The sequence below is a fragment of the Megalops cyprinoides genome, chromosome 3 (genome assembly GCF_013368585.1).
Source record: "Megalops cyprinoides isolate fMegCyp1 chromosome 3, fMegCyp1.pri, whole genome shotgun sequence".
NCBI classification, from domain to species: domain Eukaryota; kingdom Metazoa; phylum Chordata; class Actinopteri; order Elopiformes; family Megalopidae; genus Megalops; species Megalops cyprinoides.
The window spans coordinates 11,861,881-11,875,490 of NC_050585.1; the positions used below are offsets into that span (position 1 = coordinate 11,861,881).

A 13,610-nucleotide genomic window follows, 5' to 3' on the forward strand; every position below is an offset into this window, starting at 1 on the left:
ATTCTTGCCGTGAATCCCTTTATCAGCAAAGTGAGCTCTGGAGAGTTATGTAACACGCTGTATAAAGTTTATTGCTGAGAACGGCAGAGTTCCTGGTAAACAGACAGGAAGCATATGACTAGCGCTGAAAGCCCCTTGTGGTCAAGGGTTAGACAGTACAGAGTGCAGGCGGCTTGAAGCCAAGTGCGTGCAAATATGCCTCTTTGTACCACGTACCATGTTTTGGCCATTCATGAGAGTTTAATGTCTAAAGTTTTCAGTTAAGTGGTTTCATGCAGAGACGGAAAGACATGCTTTTGAACAGGACCGTCCCACCAGTGTTCTCTGTTAAATGCGTCAGTACAGAACCTGCCCCAAAACAGCATGCAGTGTCTCTAATGCCCCCGCAAATCTCCATGTTCAGCACTTAAAAGAGTCCAGGTGGGGGGTTTCGGGCTCACAGAGGACAGCCTTTGTGATTTTTTAAAAGCCTTGCCCATTACAAGCTCTGGAAGGCATGTTCTTACAGTCTGACTGGTCCATAGTTACGGAATCCTCAATCAACCGCAGGGCTGTCATTATTCCCTGGGGAATACAGCAGATTGACAGAGACTACACAGCGCACTGTGTGAAATAGTCAGAAATAGACTGGGGAACCGACCCGAGACCGACATTTTCCATCTAATTGGAAGTGGAGTAGTCCATAGCCGTGGCCTTTTTTTTTTTCAGTGGTGCAGGAAGCTGGAAAATAAAACTGAGGATATGGCTGCGGTGTACGCGGCATGCTAAGAATTCAAAGTGCATGCATTCTGTTCTGGATTATAAACAGCTACTTGGGTGAGGAATCTGTATTAGAGCGGAGAGGTGTGGGTCTATATTGGGTGTCTGTTTTTTATAGCAACGCTGCTTTGGAATTTCCTGAGCTGTAGATAGTGTTATACCGAGGTAATGAAAATAGCTTTGTTTAATATCCTCGGCACATGCTGCATAGGCTGTGACTACTTCCCACTGAATTTATGCATGTATTCATGACTTCTGCCATGAGATTTGTTCCATGCAAGCAAGTGTGGCAGTGGAGAGAGGAGATGACATTCGCTGTGTGAACCTCTATGGATTTCAGCACCACTGAGCCTTGGACAGCTCCCTGCAGACTTCCCTGCAGACAGACAGCTTCCTCTCATTCACATGCACACTTTAATAGTTACATAGCATGAATGTTAAAAAGCATGGCATAAAATCTTGCAACAATAATCATATTGCATCACGATTGCATTGTTATTTGGAAGCAATATAACATTACTAAAATAATTAATGAGTTAAAGCAAACTAACTTGTTTGGGGTTGTGCTCAGCATACTCATACCCACATAGTCTTATCCCTAATGTTGTCTCCGAATCTGAACCCTGAACACGAGCCCCTGCCCTATTAAACAGATGTCCATACAAGGTCAAGAAAGGGTAAACTATCCATTTGCCATACGAAAAAAGCATACTCCAAGTATGCACCTTCAATTTATATTCCTTGCTGTAAATATTGTTGAAAATGTCGCCAGAGATTGAGTTGAGATAAATGCTTGGTTGGTTCAAGGCCGATAAGATTGAGATTTATTATGAGCTCAAACACATTTTTTTAACATCTGTCACAATGAACAATTACTTAATTTCACTGATGCCAAACTATCTTGCTATACAAGGCATTCAAAGCAATGACAGTAATTTAATTCTGTTTTTTCTCTGTAAGTGATGTTCTCAAGGAGCAATGTAGTAGTAATAAGAAGATATTCCCTGGTGACCGATTCACAGCTACTCAGCCATTTTGAGCACCCCTTGGGTTTGGTAAAAGAACAGATAAAGCCATGTGGCCTAATTTGATTAAATATTGTGCTACCCAGAGCATCAGTTTAGTTGAAATCAGTATCAGGAACAAAAACAAATGCATGGATCGTAGCTCTCCAGAATACTTTGATGCATGAGGCTTAAACACCCTCTGAATAAACCATCTTACCAGATTTGTAGGTGATAACAGCAGCGCTGCATTGGTGTGGTGGATGAGAGGTTTCCATCTGAAGTGTAAAGCTTTATTTATGGAATGCAGTGCATGAAGCGTCATATTTTCCTGTGGCTTGGAATACATTAATACTGCATGCTGTGATACCGCATTCAATATATTCATAACCTGTGGCGAAAAAACAACCTCTGTGTCTGTTTTATGTGCCGCCTAACAAAACTGAATTCAGATGCGGCCACACGCTGGACACAAGGGTACACAGATGCTTTGGATAACAGGGAGAAATATACGACACCAGTCAAGACACAAATAAATACAACCTGTACTGCTTGGTACAAGCATGAGGTATACTTGACTTGACAGCAAATTAGAACTCAAAAGCACAATTCAGAAATAGACTGAACTGGTTCTAGTGTGGGAATGTCCTCAATGCTTGCTTTGTTCAAACCATTTTGTAACCATTCTTTGCCAGTTTGTTACATTCCTGCAGCCTGTTGTTTGAAGTTGGAATCAGCAAGCAGCAGTTTTACCCGTCACAGACTCTGGTTCCGGCAGCAGGACTTTTTACCTGTCTGTTACAAATGAACCAGAAATGCATCAGGTGGGCACAAGTGGCGTAATGCATCAAAATAAGTGCACCATCAAACTGCTGTCAGCTGCTACTTTGTACCTTGACCCTGCTCAGCTGTCCTTCCAGATGAGCGGAATCAAACGTGTGATGCTCCTGTGTATGTTTTGCTGGATTTCACTCATGGCTTGTTGAACAGTACTTTTGACCCCAGAGAGTCCTAGCCCTTAAAGGACGTAGCTGTTAAAGACTGATATCACCAAAATCCATCCTTAGCCTGTGAAAAGGAGTGTGATACATCACCTGCACATGTAGGAAATTGCGCAGTATGCTGTTATAATTCCCAAACGTCACCATCAGCTTTCAGGTTCAGTGGTCTCCCACGATCCAGCACACAGAATCTATAGAACGTACACGTTCAATTTTCAGTTAAATAGCGCCGCAGATGGATTGCACTGCGTTTTTCATTGACCAGTCAGCTAATTAATTTCACGTCGGGTGTGAAGTCCATCGTGCGAGTTGGTTAAAGTGCTCTGGCAGACAGTGAAGGAAACCTGAAAATTATGGATGACAGACTGCGTGTTCTGACAGACAGCACGTTGAGTGGTTGTGGCTGATAACATTCAATTGATGTATGGGACAACTGACCTCGCCAAAGGGCCACATTTTCCGTGCGCTGCTGTGAACGCACTAACAGAGCCATGTGTTCATATAGCTTCTCATTCAGATATCACCAGTGTGTCAGCAGTTGCTTCCCACAGATGGTATCCTTGTACCTCTGGTGCCATTTCCCCACAAAGCTTGGATGAATAAATGAATAAATCTTTGAGGACTTGGACATGTGTGTGATTGTGCATATAAAAGATGATATTATGATAGTATGATAATGCATATTAACAAAAAATAATGGTGTAAATGAAAAAAACTGTACGTATTGGGTGTTTTTAAAGTCTAAAAATGTTTGAATTAATCATTTAAAAAATTGAATCAATAAAGGGAAAATCACATAGAGATGAAAGCGAAGAGGTTCAAATTGAATGCGCAGAACAGTCCTCCCAAGAGTTTACGTCAGTCTCACCTTCGAGTCAGATCTACTCTTCTCTTGAATATGCACCCTTTCAACCCTTTCAGCGCGATTTCATCACGTGGAGAATATAAAATGCAAACAAAGAAACATGCCGTCTGTGCTATTAGCATTCAGTCAGAAACGGCGTGTAAAACTTGTGCTGAATCATTTCTCTTCTTCGTGTATTTCCCCTGCCTTCACAGCGGCTTGTTTCTCTCCAGCTCAGCACTTCTGTGAGGTCCCACACCAACCACCTCATTGTGAGATCGTTTAAATCTATTTCTGCATGAACATTGCCACCTCTCCATTTTACCATTTAGATTGACTTTCAGTCTCCTAAGTGTTTTAAGAGGCTTCAGGGGCGTAGAAATGCTCGAGACGCAGCAAGCGCTGATCAAGGTGGTAGGAGAAGCACAAGCACCACCACAAACGTGCGTGAAATATAAATAAAGTGCACAAAACGACACCCCTCAAAGCCAGTCACAGTTCATAAACCCAGCGTTTCTGATTCAAGACATATATACATGCATTTCGGTTTATCTTCAACAGAAGTTTCACTTATAAATGAACACTTTGATGCTGGAAAGAGACCCGGGTTTTAAAGCTGCATAAAGCTACATTGGGTGTTTGTGTTTCTGAGGGGATTTCCATTTAGATAGCATTGCTGTAGCCCATTTGCCACCTACTGTATTGTACATGTCAACAGTGATTTAGGCGAGTTACCTCAGGGCACGGTTGAGAATGAGAATGGGCTCCCACCGACATCCCCCTACATCGTATTTGCGCAAGCGTTTTGAAGGCAGAAACGGATGTAGTGATACATTGTGGTTCGGTTTTTTTTGTTGCACCGAGCATTTACCTCAGCAACTCCGGTTATACCGGTGACAAAACGGCACACTCCATTGGATAACATATTTTTCATCACCACTTAGTAAACTCCTTCAGTGCGAATCAATACGGCAGAAGGAGCGCTGCACTGAAGCTCTTGACCCTCATCGCTCGCGGCTCGGAGGTGTCACGCTTTGATTGCTGTCGTGCAGAGGCTGACCGCGGAGAGAGGACAGGAGGGAAAGGAGGGTTACACTCGAGGAGGCTTTGCGGTTGTGCGCAATCTAATGAAAGCGAAGCGTGGCTGTCCTGCATGATTAATGCTTATGCTCCTTTTACGGGCTGAATTGAAATCCAGTTTAATATTGAGGCAGTCTTTTGTACAGCTGGATGCGTATAGGAGCAGTTGAGATGAAATTACTTGAAGGGTGAGACAGCTGTGTTCCACTCTCTGTTTGAACCCTCAGTCCTTAGGTCCAGACTCCAGTATTCAAGCTGCTACTCAACGTGGGTGTTCCATTAAAGGACTTTACATTACATTTTAATACCACTCAATTTCCATAGAAGTGTTTCTTTGCCCTGTAGCTTTATAATGAGGCATACTCTCATGAACTTAAGGTCACTGCAAATTATCATTGCAGCAGCAACCTGAGATCACAATGTATTTATGTTTTTAACACATTATTTCTGCTGTGTCCAGTTCTTTAAAGTAAGGGTCAGCCAGGTTTGCAGGTCTTGTTTAATGATATGAATGCTGTTCTTTCCTCTGTGGTTAGGTACTCTGAAGAGGAGATACGGCAGAAGGTGGGCACCTTTCGACAGATGCTGATGGAGAAAGAGGGCGTGATCACCAGGGAGGGCTCCCATGGGCGCCCCGTGTAAGTGCCCCCAGACACCCCACACACTGCCTTGCGCACCTTTCCACTCCCGCGCTCCCCTCCTGCATTCCTTTTGCAGGAGTCGAGGTTGCCAAAGCCAGATGGGTCATGTGACTTGAGCTCACCTTGTCACTCCGGCTTGAGGTGGTAAAGCAGAGAAGCAGTGGGCTATCTAGGTATTCTTCAGTAATGACACAACCTAACAACTCTGCCAGAAAGAGCAGCCAGTCCTGAGTGTTACTTATAGGAAGGTAGCTAGGTAAAGTAGCTGCTGATGATGTAGCCAAAACTACTGCAGCTTTGCTGGAGTGTGCTTTCACAGACATGGTGATTCACTTTATTTGTTTGACAGATGTCACATGTTGACAGGCCTGCATTCTCTGTACACCAGAGTGTTTATGTGTGTACTCACTGATTCAAAGAAAGAAGTTCTTTGCATTTAAATGAGGTATTACTGTTGTTTTTTGTTTTGTTTTTGTTTTTGCAAACAGCTGAAACTGTTCATCTGTTTGAAAATGTCTGTCAAATTGTCAAAATAGAACAAAAAAATAATTGCAGTCGTCACGGAAAACGTATAAATTACAGCATGTATCTCAGTAACAGTTTGCCAATTATCAAAAAATGTACTGACTACAAAGTGAGGTTGGTGAATAATGTATAGATGACAGTAAGATAGGAAATAATGTAAACATGAAAACAATTTCCTTATCTAACTAGCATTTATCATTTATGTGATTACCACCTCCCTGTTAAAGTTTTTCTCCATGTGAAATTGCTTAACAACATAACAGCTTTCCTTCCAGCTGTAAACAAAACAGAAGACTCTCCGTAATATTACACCTTCTGATCAGAAGTGGAACAATACTCTTAGCAATTTGCACTCATCTCACTCTTTAGTTGGAAACACAATAACTGTAGGTCTGCAGTTTAATCACACTCAGAGCAAGTGACAGCAAGTGAAGTGCAAGGGTTCTGCCAAGGGTAAGCAGGGAAGGCAGGTTGTCACATCCTTACCTTTTGCACTGAAGCAGCAGAGATGCTAACATTTTACGGTTACTTCCTTCTGTATTTGTTTAGGGAGGGAGTGCACTGCTAACATGCACAGTGATTCTAAATGAAACCTGTTCAATGTCCCATTGAAAACAACCAAGATGGAGGGCATTCTTTATCTCTCGTTGCAAAGTCATATAATTGCTGAAGGTCAATGACTGGAACTCTGTATGTTCATGTCATCTCAATACAGTCCCTCAGGAACTCCTTAGCTTTTCCGGGAAGGAATGCAAATTGCATAGTCTCATAACTGATAAATGATAAATGATCTCTGATCCTGCTCTCTTCAAGTATCAGCTGACTGGTAAGCATGTGGCTCCGGGCTGAACATTGCATGTCCTGCTGCGTAAGTCTGGAGAGTAATTAAATCCAGTTCCTGCTCGCGGTGAAATTAAAGTGAACTTTGCCGATGGTAGTTGGCTCAGTAACGCTCAATTTGCACCATGCTATGGTGGGTGGGGAGCAGAGCGGTGTGTTGTACGTGAGAACTGAGTCGTGAGTAAGCCCTCACAGTGCCTCTCTGTGACAGCCCGCATGGTGACCAGCTTGATGGCTCGCCTCACCAGGCCTGTCAACTTGACATGAATAATTCATCGTCGGCTGGCTCATCGGCTTAACTTCCTCAAGTCGGCCGGCATTCTTGTTACCGCGCTAATTAGTGCGGTGCAGTGTTTTCGTACATGCCACGCAAAGACGGGGGCACAGTGACTAATGACTCCTTTACGGTGTCGTGATTTGACATTTGCAAATGCGGGAGCTCTTTGAGTGCGCTCCGGCATAACTGACGTCGCCTCAGTGACGGGGAGATAAGCCGAGACCGGCGCGCGACATTTTCCAGTCCGCCCTTGGTGACGATCGCCGCACGGAGCCAGCGCTGAACACACACAGCATTCCGGCGAGACTGTGTCCGTCAAGGAGGGATCAAACCTCTCTCATATGAAAGTAGACTGAAAGAAAGCAAGTGCAGCTTTTGTCTGGCCTGCTCTGGAGTACAGGGTCTTTCCCTGCCCCACCAAAAGAATAATACACACCGAATATATTTTAGAGATTTTCGATACCCATGTGGGGAATCGAACCAGCAACCTTTTTCGGTTACAAATCCTGCTCCTTAACCACTATGCTACACTGTCGCCCTGTATGTTAATTAAAATGCATATTATGTATATTAATATATTTTAATATAGTAAAATATGTTTCATTTTTGTATGGTGTAATCTGCAGGACAGCTTGTTAAGTTTGTCCACTACGATACTTCATGCACAATTTACAGCATGTTTCAATTTTCAACTGCTGGCTGTCAAACATTCACTGTTAGCATTCACTGTACATGTTAGAAATGTACTGTTTATTATTTACAGTATTTGTTTCTTCAAAACTGTGCATGTATTTTTAAAAATATTGCACAGAACATTATTCATTTTTATATGCCTTCACTTACATCTGTAAGATATCCTGAGTGCTTTCATACACGTTGGATAAGGATTTGTTCTGTGATGTCTGAATGATAGGTGGAAGCCATTTACATCATTGATTTGTTAAAATGTTAACTGTCAGTCTCTGAACAAGCTCTGCCACACAGTGATGTTTAAAGGTTTAATGCCGGGACTAAGCCAGGGTGATCCAGCTGGCTTGCATCTTTCTGAAGCAGGTGTCTTGCAGCTGATAAAAACAGGGATTTGAGGGTTGTGGGCTGGAGAGCGGAAGCCCGGCTTGTCCTGACTGTGGGATTTCTTGTGTCTGAGGTCCCTTGGGGGGGTGGGGACGGAGACTTAAAGAGAAAGAGGTTTTTCCAGTGACAAGCTGCCTTTACGTGTCCATTAATCTCATTTTTAAAGAAGGCAGAGAGAGAGAGACAGGGAGAGGGATTAAGTAATGGCATTGCATTCTTGAAAATCCTATTTAACAATGCCCTGCATTTGTTTTCCTCTGCACCCCCTCCGCCTAACCCCCCCCCCCCCAACCCTGACATCACCCCATGCTCTCCAGAGATGTATGAGCTAATGCTTAAGGCAGGGGGCATCATCATAACAAGTACTTCAGCACAGTTCTGTAAACAGGATGACTGGCAGGAATTTTCACTTTGTACAGTAGGCCTAGGAACTGAGCTTTGCCCATTAAGATTCACCCATAAGCAAATCAACAGCACAGCTGTGATTCCCTCTAATATGGGATTGTTTGTACCATGTTGTCTCCTCGCTGCTGTTTTTTTTTTTTTACTTTAAGTGAAGATGTGAGGAGAATGTGGGCTGTAACAGATGTTTCATAGCCAGGGGGTGAAAATGATTGCTCCCCCACCATTGCTATTAGCAGCTGGCTCAGGTAGCAGTCCTTCTTGAGCACAGAAAGGCAATGGGATTTTCGTCCTAGTAAATGCAAGACCCATTCAGTACTGAGGACACCATATCTGGACTTAAAGTGACTGGATGCTTTCAAAGACCACTTCAGCTCTCACAGGAGTATGGCACATTACAGGAGTACCTGTCAGTGGCCTGGGAATTAGCAGTGTCTCAATCAAGAGTGGGGCACAATGAATGAGCACTCTGAAGAAGAAACCTTACACCAAAGTGTTATTACTGTTTAATGCTTGTTATCAAAACTGGGTTACACACACAGACACAAGTTTTGAAGCTCTTTTTAAAACAGAGGAAGTCACAAACCCTGACACATCCAAGTACATGTATACGCCACATGCATACAGGTACATGGGTGTGTATACACACACAGGAATTTTTATGTGCACATTTAGGAGTGGCCCGTTGAAACTTCTGATTTCTGTAGGTCTGGCAGTCGAGCATGGATATACTCACTGGTTTCTCAGCAATTATAACAGGGCCAGTGCTCTCGGAGTGGCTTGGAAGTGGGGAAGAAGACAGCAATTTGGCAGGAAAAGCCCCCCGAAGTAATCCGTCAAGCGCCCAATAAATGAGAATCTGCGAGCCTAGGGGCCTGGTTAGTCATCATTTCTGGCCAATATAATTGAGGACCGGTTGCTGAGGGTTTTCTGCAGAGTCCCCATATCCACAGGAATAGGGCACCGTGCATTAGCAGCAGAAATCTGTGTCTGAAGCAAGCTTCAGACACAAAACAGAGGAAGCCAGAAGTTGTGCAGTCTTTATTTCAGGCATCAGACTTGGAACACAAGGTGCTGAGAACCATGTTTTGGGGGGGGGGGGTCTCTCTGAACCTGTATTGTGATAGGTTCTAATTGGAGAAGGACAGCTGCTGCACTGCTACGCCTCATGTTCTTGGTGCTTACTTTCAGCAGCCTCCAGCACTTGTTACAATCTTCCTTACTGCTGCACTGTATGTCTGTGTTTTCATTACCACTGAATCACAGACCTCAGCTGGTGACTGTGCCACCAGTGTAATTTGTATGTAAAGCTTTTTAAATCGATAAACCATACAGGGTTTACATTTCAGTCAGTAACCTGATATGGATCAATACGTGACCTTGCCTTAGTGCTTGAATCTGCTGTCAGAGTGACAGTCTTTGCACATTATCTGCACATAGTCACATCAGAAAACCATTGCTTGTTTTTCCCCTCTATCTGGATAATAGTGTCATAATATAAATACTGTGTTATACTTGTTCTTGTTTTTTCGATATATTTTGGAGCAAGACTATACATCAGCATATCAGCGGCCGCTTTGTCTGTGCAGCTTGTTGTGTTAGATATACTGTAAGGGAAAGCAAAGCAATTTTTCCTGCATTGGTCACATACAAGACAAGTGGATGATATACTTGGACTCAAAGCATATACAATGGCCAGCTAATTGCCCACTTGTCTTGAGAAAGGACATGTTGCAGTGAGAAAGACAACGGAAACATGAGAAGAAAATTAAGGTCATTGATCTGTAGAAGGCAATGTTGCTCCGACAGCTATGAAGTCATAGTCGCCTATAGTTGTCCCCCACCCCCCGGTGCACGCAGTACATAAAAACGCAAGCTGAAGAACCCGGCACTGCCGCACTCCATTGGAAGTAATGAATGGCTGTGTTTTTCCTGACTGCAGCCCCGAGGCGCACAGTAGTGACTGTACATCACAGACAAGACCGGAGACACTAACTTAATAAGAGGCCCCCACGGGCATGGGGCTCATTTATTATAGAGCCACAACACTCCAAAGCTTGGTTGTTACCATTAAAGAGAAGCGGGGGAGGTTTGCGAGACTTTGACATTGAACAGCGCGAGAGCGTGTCTGCTCCGTGTCTAAGACGACCGGATGTTTCTCCCCGAAACGCTGGAGTGACAGGCCTGTCCCCAGGCCCGTGACCTCAGAGGACCCAAATCCATTTCCCGTAAATGGGGAGAGCTCTCCCTCCCTCTCAGCCCGCCTGCTGTCGGAGCTCACTCTAACAAAGAACACGTGGCACAGGCTGAGTGCGGCGCACTGAGTAAGAGTGGGGGCACGTGACCCAGAGGTTCGGTGTCACGCTCCTTGGGCCGGTAAAGCACTGTAACGCCACTGGTATGAGGAGGATGGGGTGCGGAGGGAGCTAGGCAGACATGACTGCCTCTCTCCCAGTAATGAGAACACAAAGGTCAGCCATGTCTGAAAACTGTGTTTTCATGTGGAGTGATGAAGACAGTGTACCTCACCCACGTCAGCCATGGGCTGGCCCAGGAACACATCACTTACTGACTTACATTTACATTTATATACCTGTATCTGACTAGATTTATCTGACTCTTGACTGACATTCTCTTCTTTTATAGGTACCTACTTCTCCCTCTCTGTGACCCTGCAGTGCAGGAGACATGTCACATCGCCAAATGCTCCACAGCCACTTGCTTTATGAGTTTCCGAACATGTACATTTTATCAATTAGCAGACGCTCTTATGCAGAAGGACTGACAGAGTAAGAGTACAAAGTGCATGCAATTAAATCGCTGGAAGCGGGGCATTAGATGTTTTAAACTTCTATTCAAAGGGACCTGTTGGCAATCAGTGTTGTTTTCAAGTATGCTCTAAGGCTTGAATTGAACTTGATTTAACCCCTCTGAAATGACTCCCATGTGTAGATTGCCTCCAGCTGTCCGTTTCAAATGAACTCTCTGGGTGTATTCCTTTTTTTTCCTCCTTTTTCAAGCAATTTCACATAGTTTTATAATGGATTTTGATTCAGTCTGAAGTTGTCAGAATTGTTTTCTTGGGGGGTTGGGAGGAAGCAAGCACACAATACACAACCATGCGTAGCCAATTAACAACCGGGCCTCCTGAACAAAGAACGAAAGCGAGCAGCGAGCTCCCTCGCACAGCAGACTCCGGATCAGCGTAATTTGCGGGAACTTCCTCTGACGGTTTAAGTCTTTTCTTTATTATTGATCAATTTGTTTTTTGTTCGCGGGCGCTCTCTCGAAGCTCTTTCTCCCCCCCGAGTTTGTCTCGGTTGTCAGTTCTCGTAGCGTGAGGCTCCGGAGTCAGTTGAAAACAAGACGGGAAGGTTGCTAATCCAGCCATCCCGAGCGCGAGACCGCTCTCTTCTCTTCTCCACGCGCTCGGACAGACGAGAGGGATGAGCGGCGCACGTGCGCTGCGTGGATTATCTCGGTACAGAACGCCATCTGCAGACCTTTACTGCAGTGGGGGGAGGGGGGACTGCGCTACCGTATCGAGTTTAACAAAGACATAAATAAACTAAAAACGATATCAGCATTCCCGCTGTGGCAGGAATTCGGATGGGTTCCTTTGAGGCGCTGTGATGTGACGCTTGTTTATTTGTGTTTTCTGGCTACGGGATTAATGATTTACTTATATGGATGACACAAATGACGCGTAAATAGCACTGAGGTGATTATGATTAAAAGGGTTTGTTTGTAATGTGCATTAAATAAAGTTTTTTTGAGTAGCATGTCTTAGCTCACGTCAGTATGTCCATAAATTGTACACACTCAGACAGGCTTACTGCCTTGTGTTTAACAGCAACAGAATCAAAGGAGTCCCAATTTCACCTGTCAGTCACAGTGAACCTGACGTGGCGCGGATGTGGCACTTCATGTGCTGTGTTTCTCTGCAGTGTTAACCACTGCTGTGAGGAGCACGGAGAGGAGCAGACCGAAGCCGAGGGCTACGTAGCAGAATGCGATTGCTACGGCGACTGCTACGACAGGGATTCGGTCTGTCATAGTGATTACAGGTAAGCCTGCCCCCAACGCCCACGCTACAACTGCGCGCCACAGATACGAAGCAGAAGATGGAATTCTGCCAAAAGGAGCTGTTTAATTCACGGTTCCACTCCTCCAAAAATGCTTGGTGTTTGTGACTGTAGCCCATGTACCCATGGTATCACTAATTTTCCTGCAACAAAAAGCTATTTGCAAGTATTAAATCAAATCTGCAGTCACCTTGTCTTTTTCTTAGAGCCTTTGATGTTTAATATAAATGCAGATGAGAGCAGGTTTAGTTTAAGGATGTACCTGTACCAGATCCATGGCATATAGGAATGTGTTGTCTGCTGTCTGAAAGGCAATAAAGCAAGGATGAGTGGGTATTAAATTGATTGCGTTTCACAAGGGACATCTTCACCAAATAAATGACATGCTTATGAAGAGATTGTCAGCAGCAGTGTAATTTTTAACAACAGGTGCTTGAGACGCCTTAATGGATTCCACATTCAAAAGGTTTGCAGATTCTAAATGATCATAGGTGTTTGAAATGCAAGTCACTTTGATTTATGTTTGCACCTTACCCCATGTGCTGCCCTGTGCCATGTTCCTCAACCCAGAACAAAGAGGAAGTCAAGCAGCTCCCCATCTCCTCCTCCTAAGAAGAGGAAGAAGAAGAAATCTGGGCGTAGGAGGAGCCGGTACGTTTTTCTCTGCAAATTCCCCTCTCGTTACTCTCGTCACATTCTACACATGATGCTGAGCTCACTCTTGAAGACCGTCCATTTTTAAATTTAGATCAACCAATGTGAGATAAAACTGTAAACTGTTTATGTAACACTAGGCACTGGTGCTGATGAATTGTTCTGACCTGAATGCTTGTTTTCATTGTTAAATCTGTGCTGGACTATGAGCTTTAAGTAGGAGGTGTATTCTTGGCAAGGATGTAAGGTGGGAAGGCTGAATTTGTTGCTCATTTATGGAAGGACACCGTGTTGGAGGGCCGCTGCAGTATCAGGGCGCCGTTGCAGCAGTTTTTGGTCAGAGATTTAAGGCTGCCTCGTGGCACTCTACCAGAAATGGGCTACAGCAGTTGGCTGTAGTGGTGCTAGCAGGAGAGGCTGGAGA

At 44.3% G+C, this 13,610-nt stretch overlaps 1 protein-coding gene across 3 annotated transcripts in view; it reads left to right on the forward strand.

The window, feature by feature from the left end:
- srrm3 (serine/arginine repetitive matrix 3) overlaps window positions 1–13,610 on the forward strand; it is a 95,593-nt gene that overhangs the window by 59,116 nt on the left and 22,867 nt on the right. For all 3 annotated transcript variants that reach the window (XM_036523489.1, XM_036523487.1, XM_036523490.1), the window contains exons 3-5: window positions 5,225–5,326; window positions 12,395–12,514; window positions 13,103–13,183. In XM_036523489.1, the coding sequence (XP_036379382.1) occupies window positions 5,225–5,326; window positions 12,395–12,514; window positions 13,103–13,183 (303 nt within the window). The remainder of the gene's footprint in view (window positions 1–5,224; window positions 5,327–12,394; window positions 12,515–13,102; window positions 13,184–13,610) is intronic.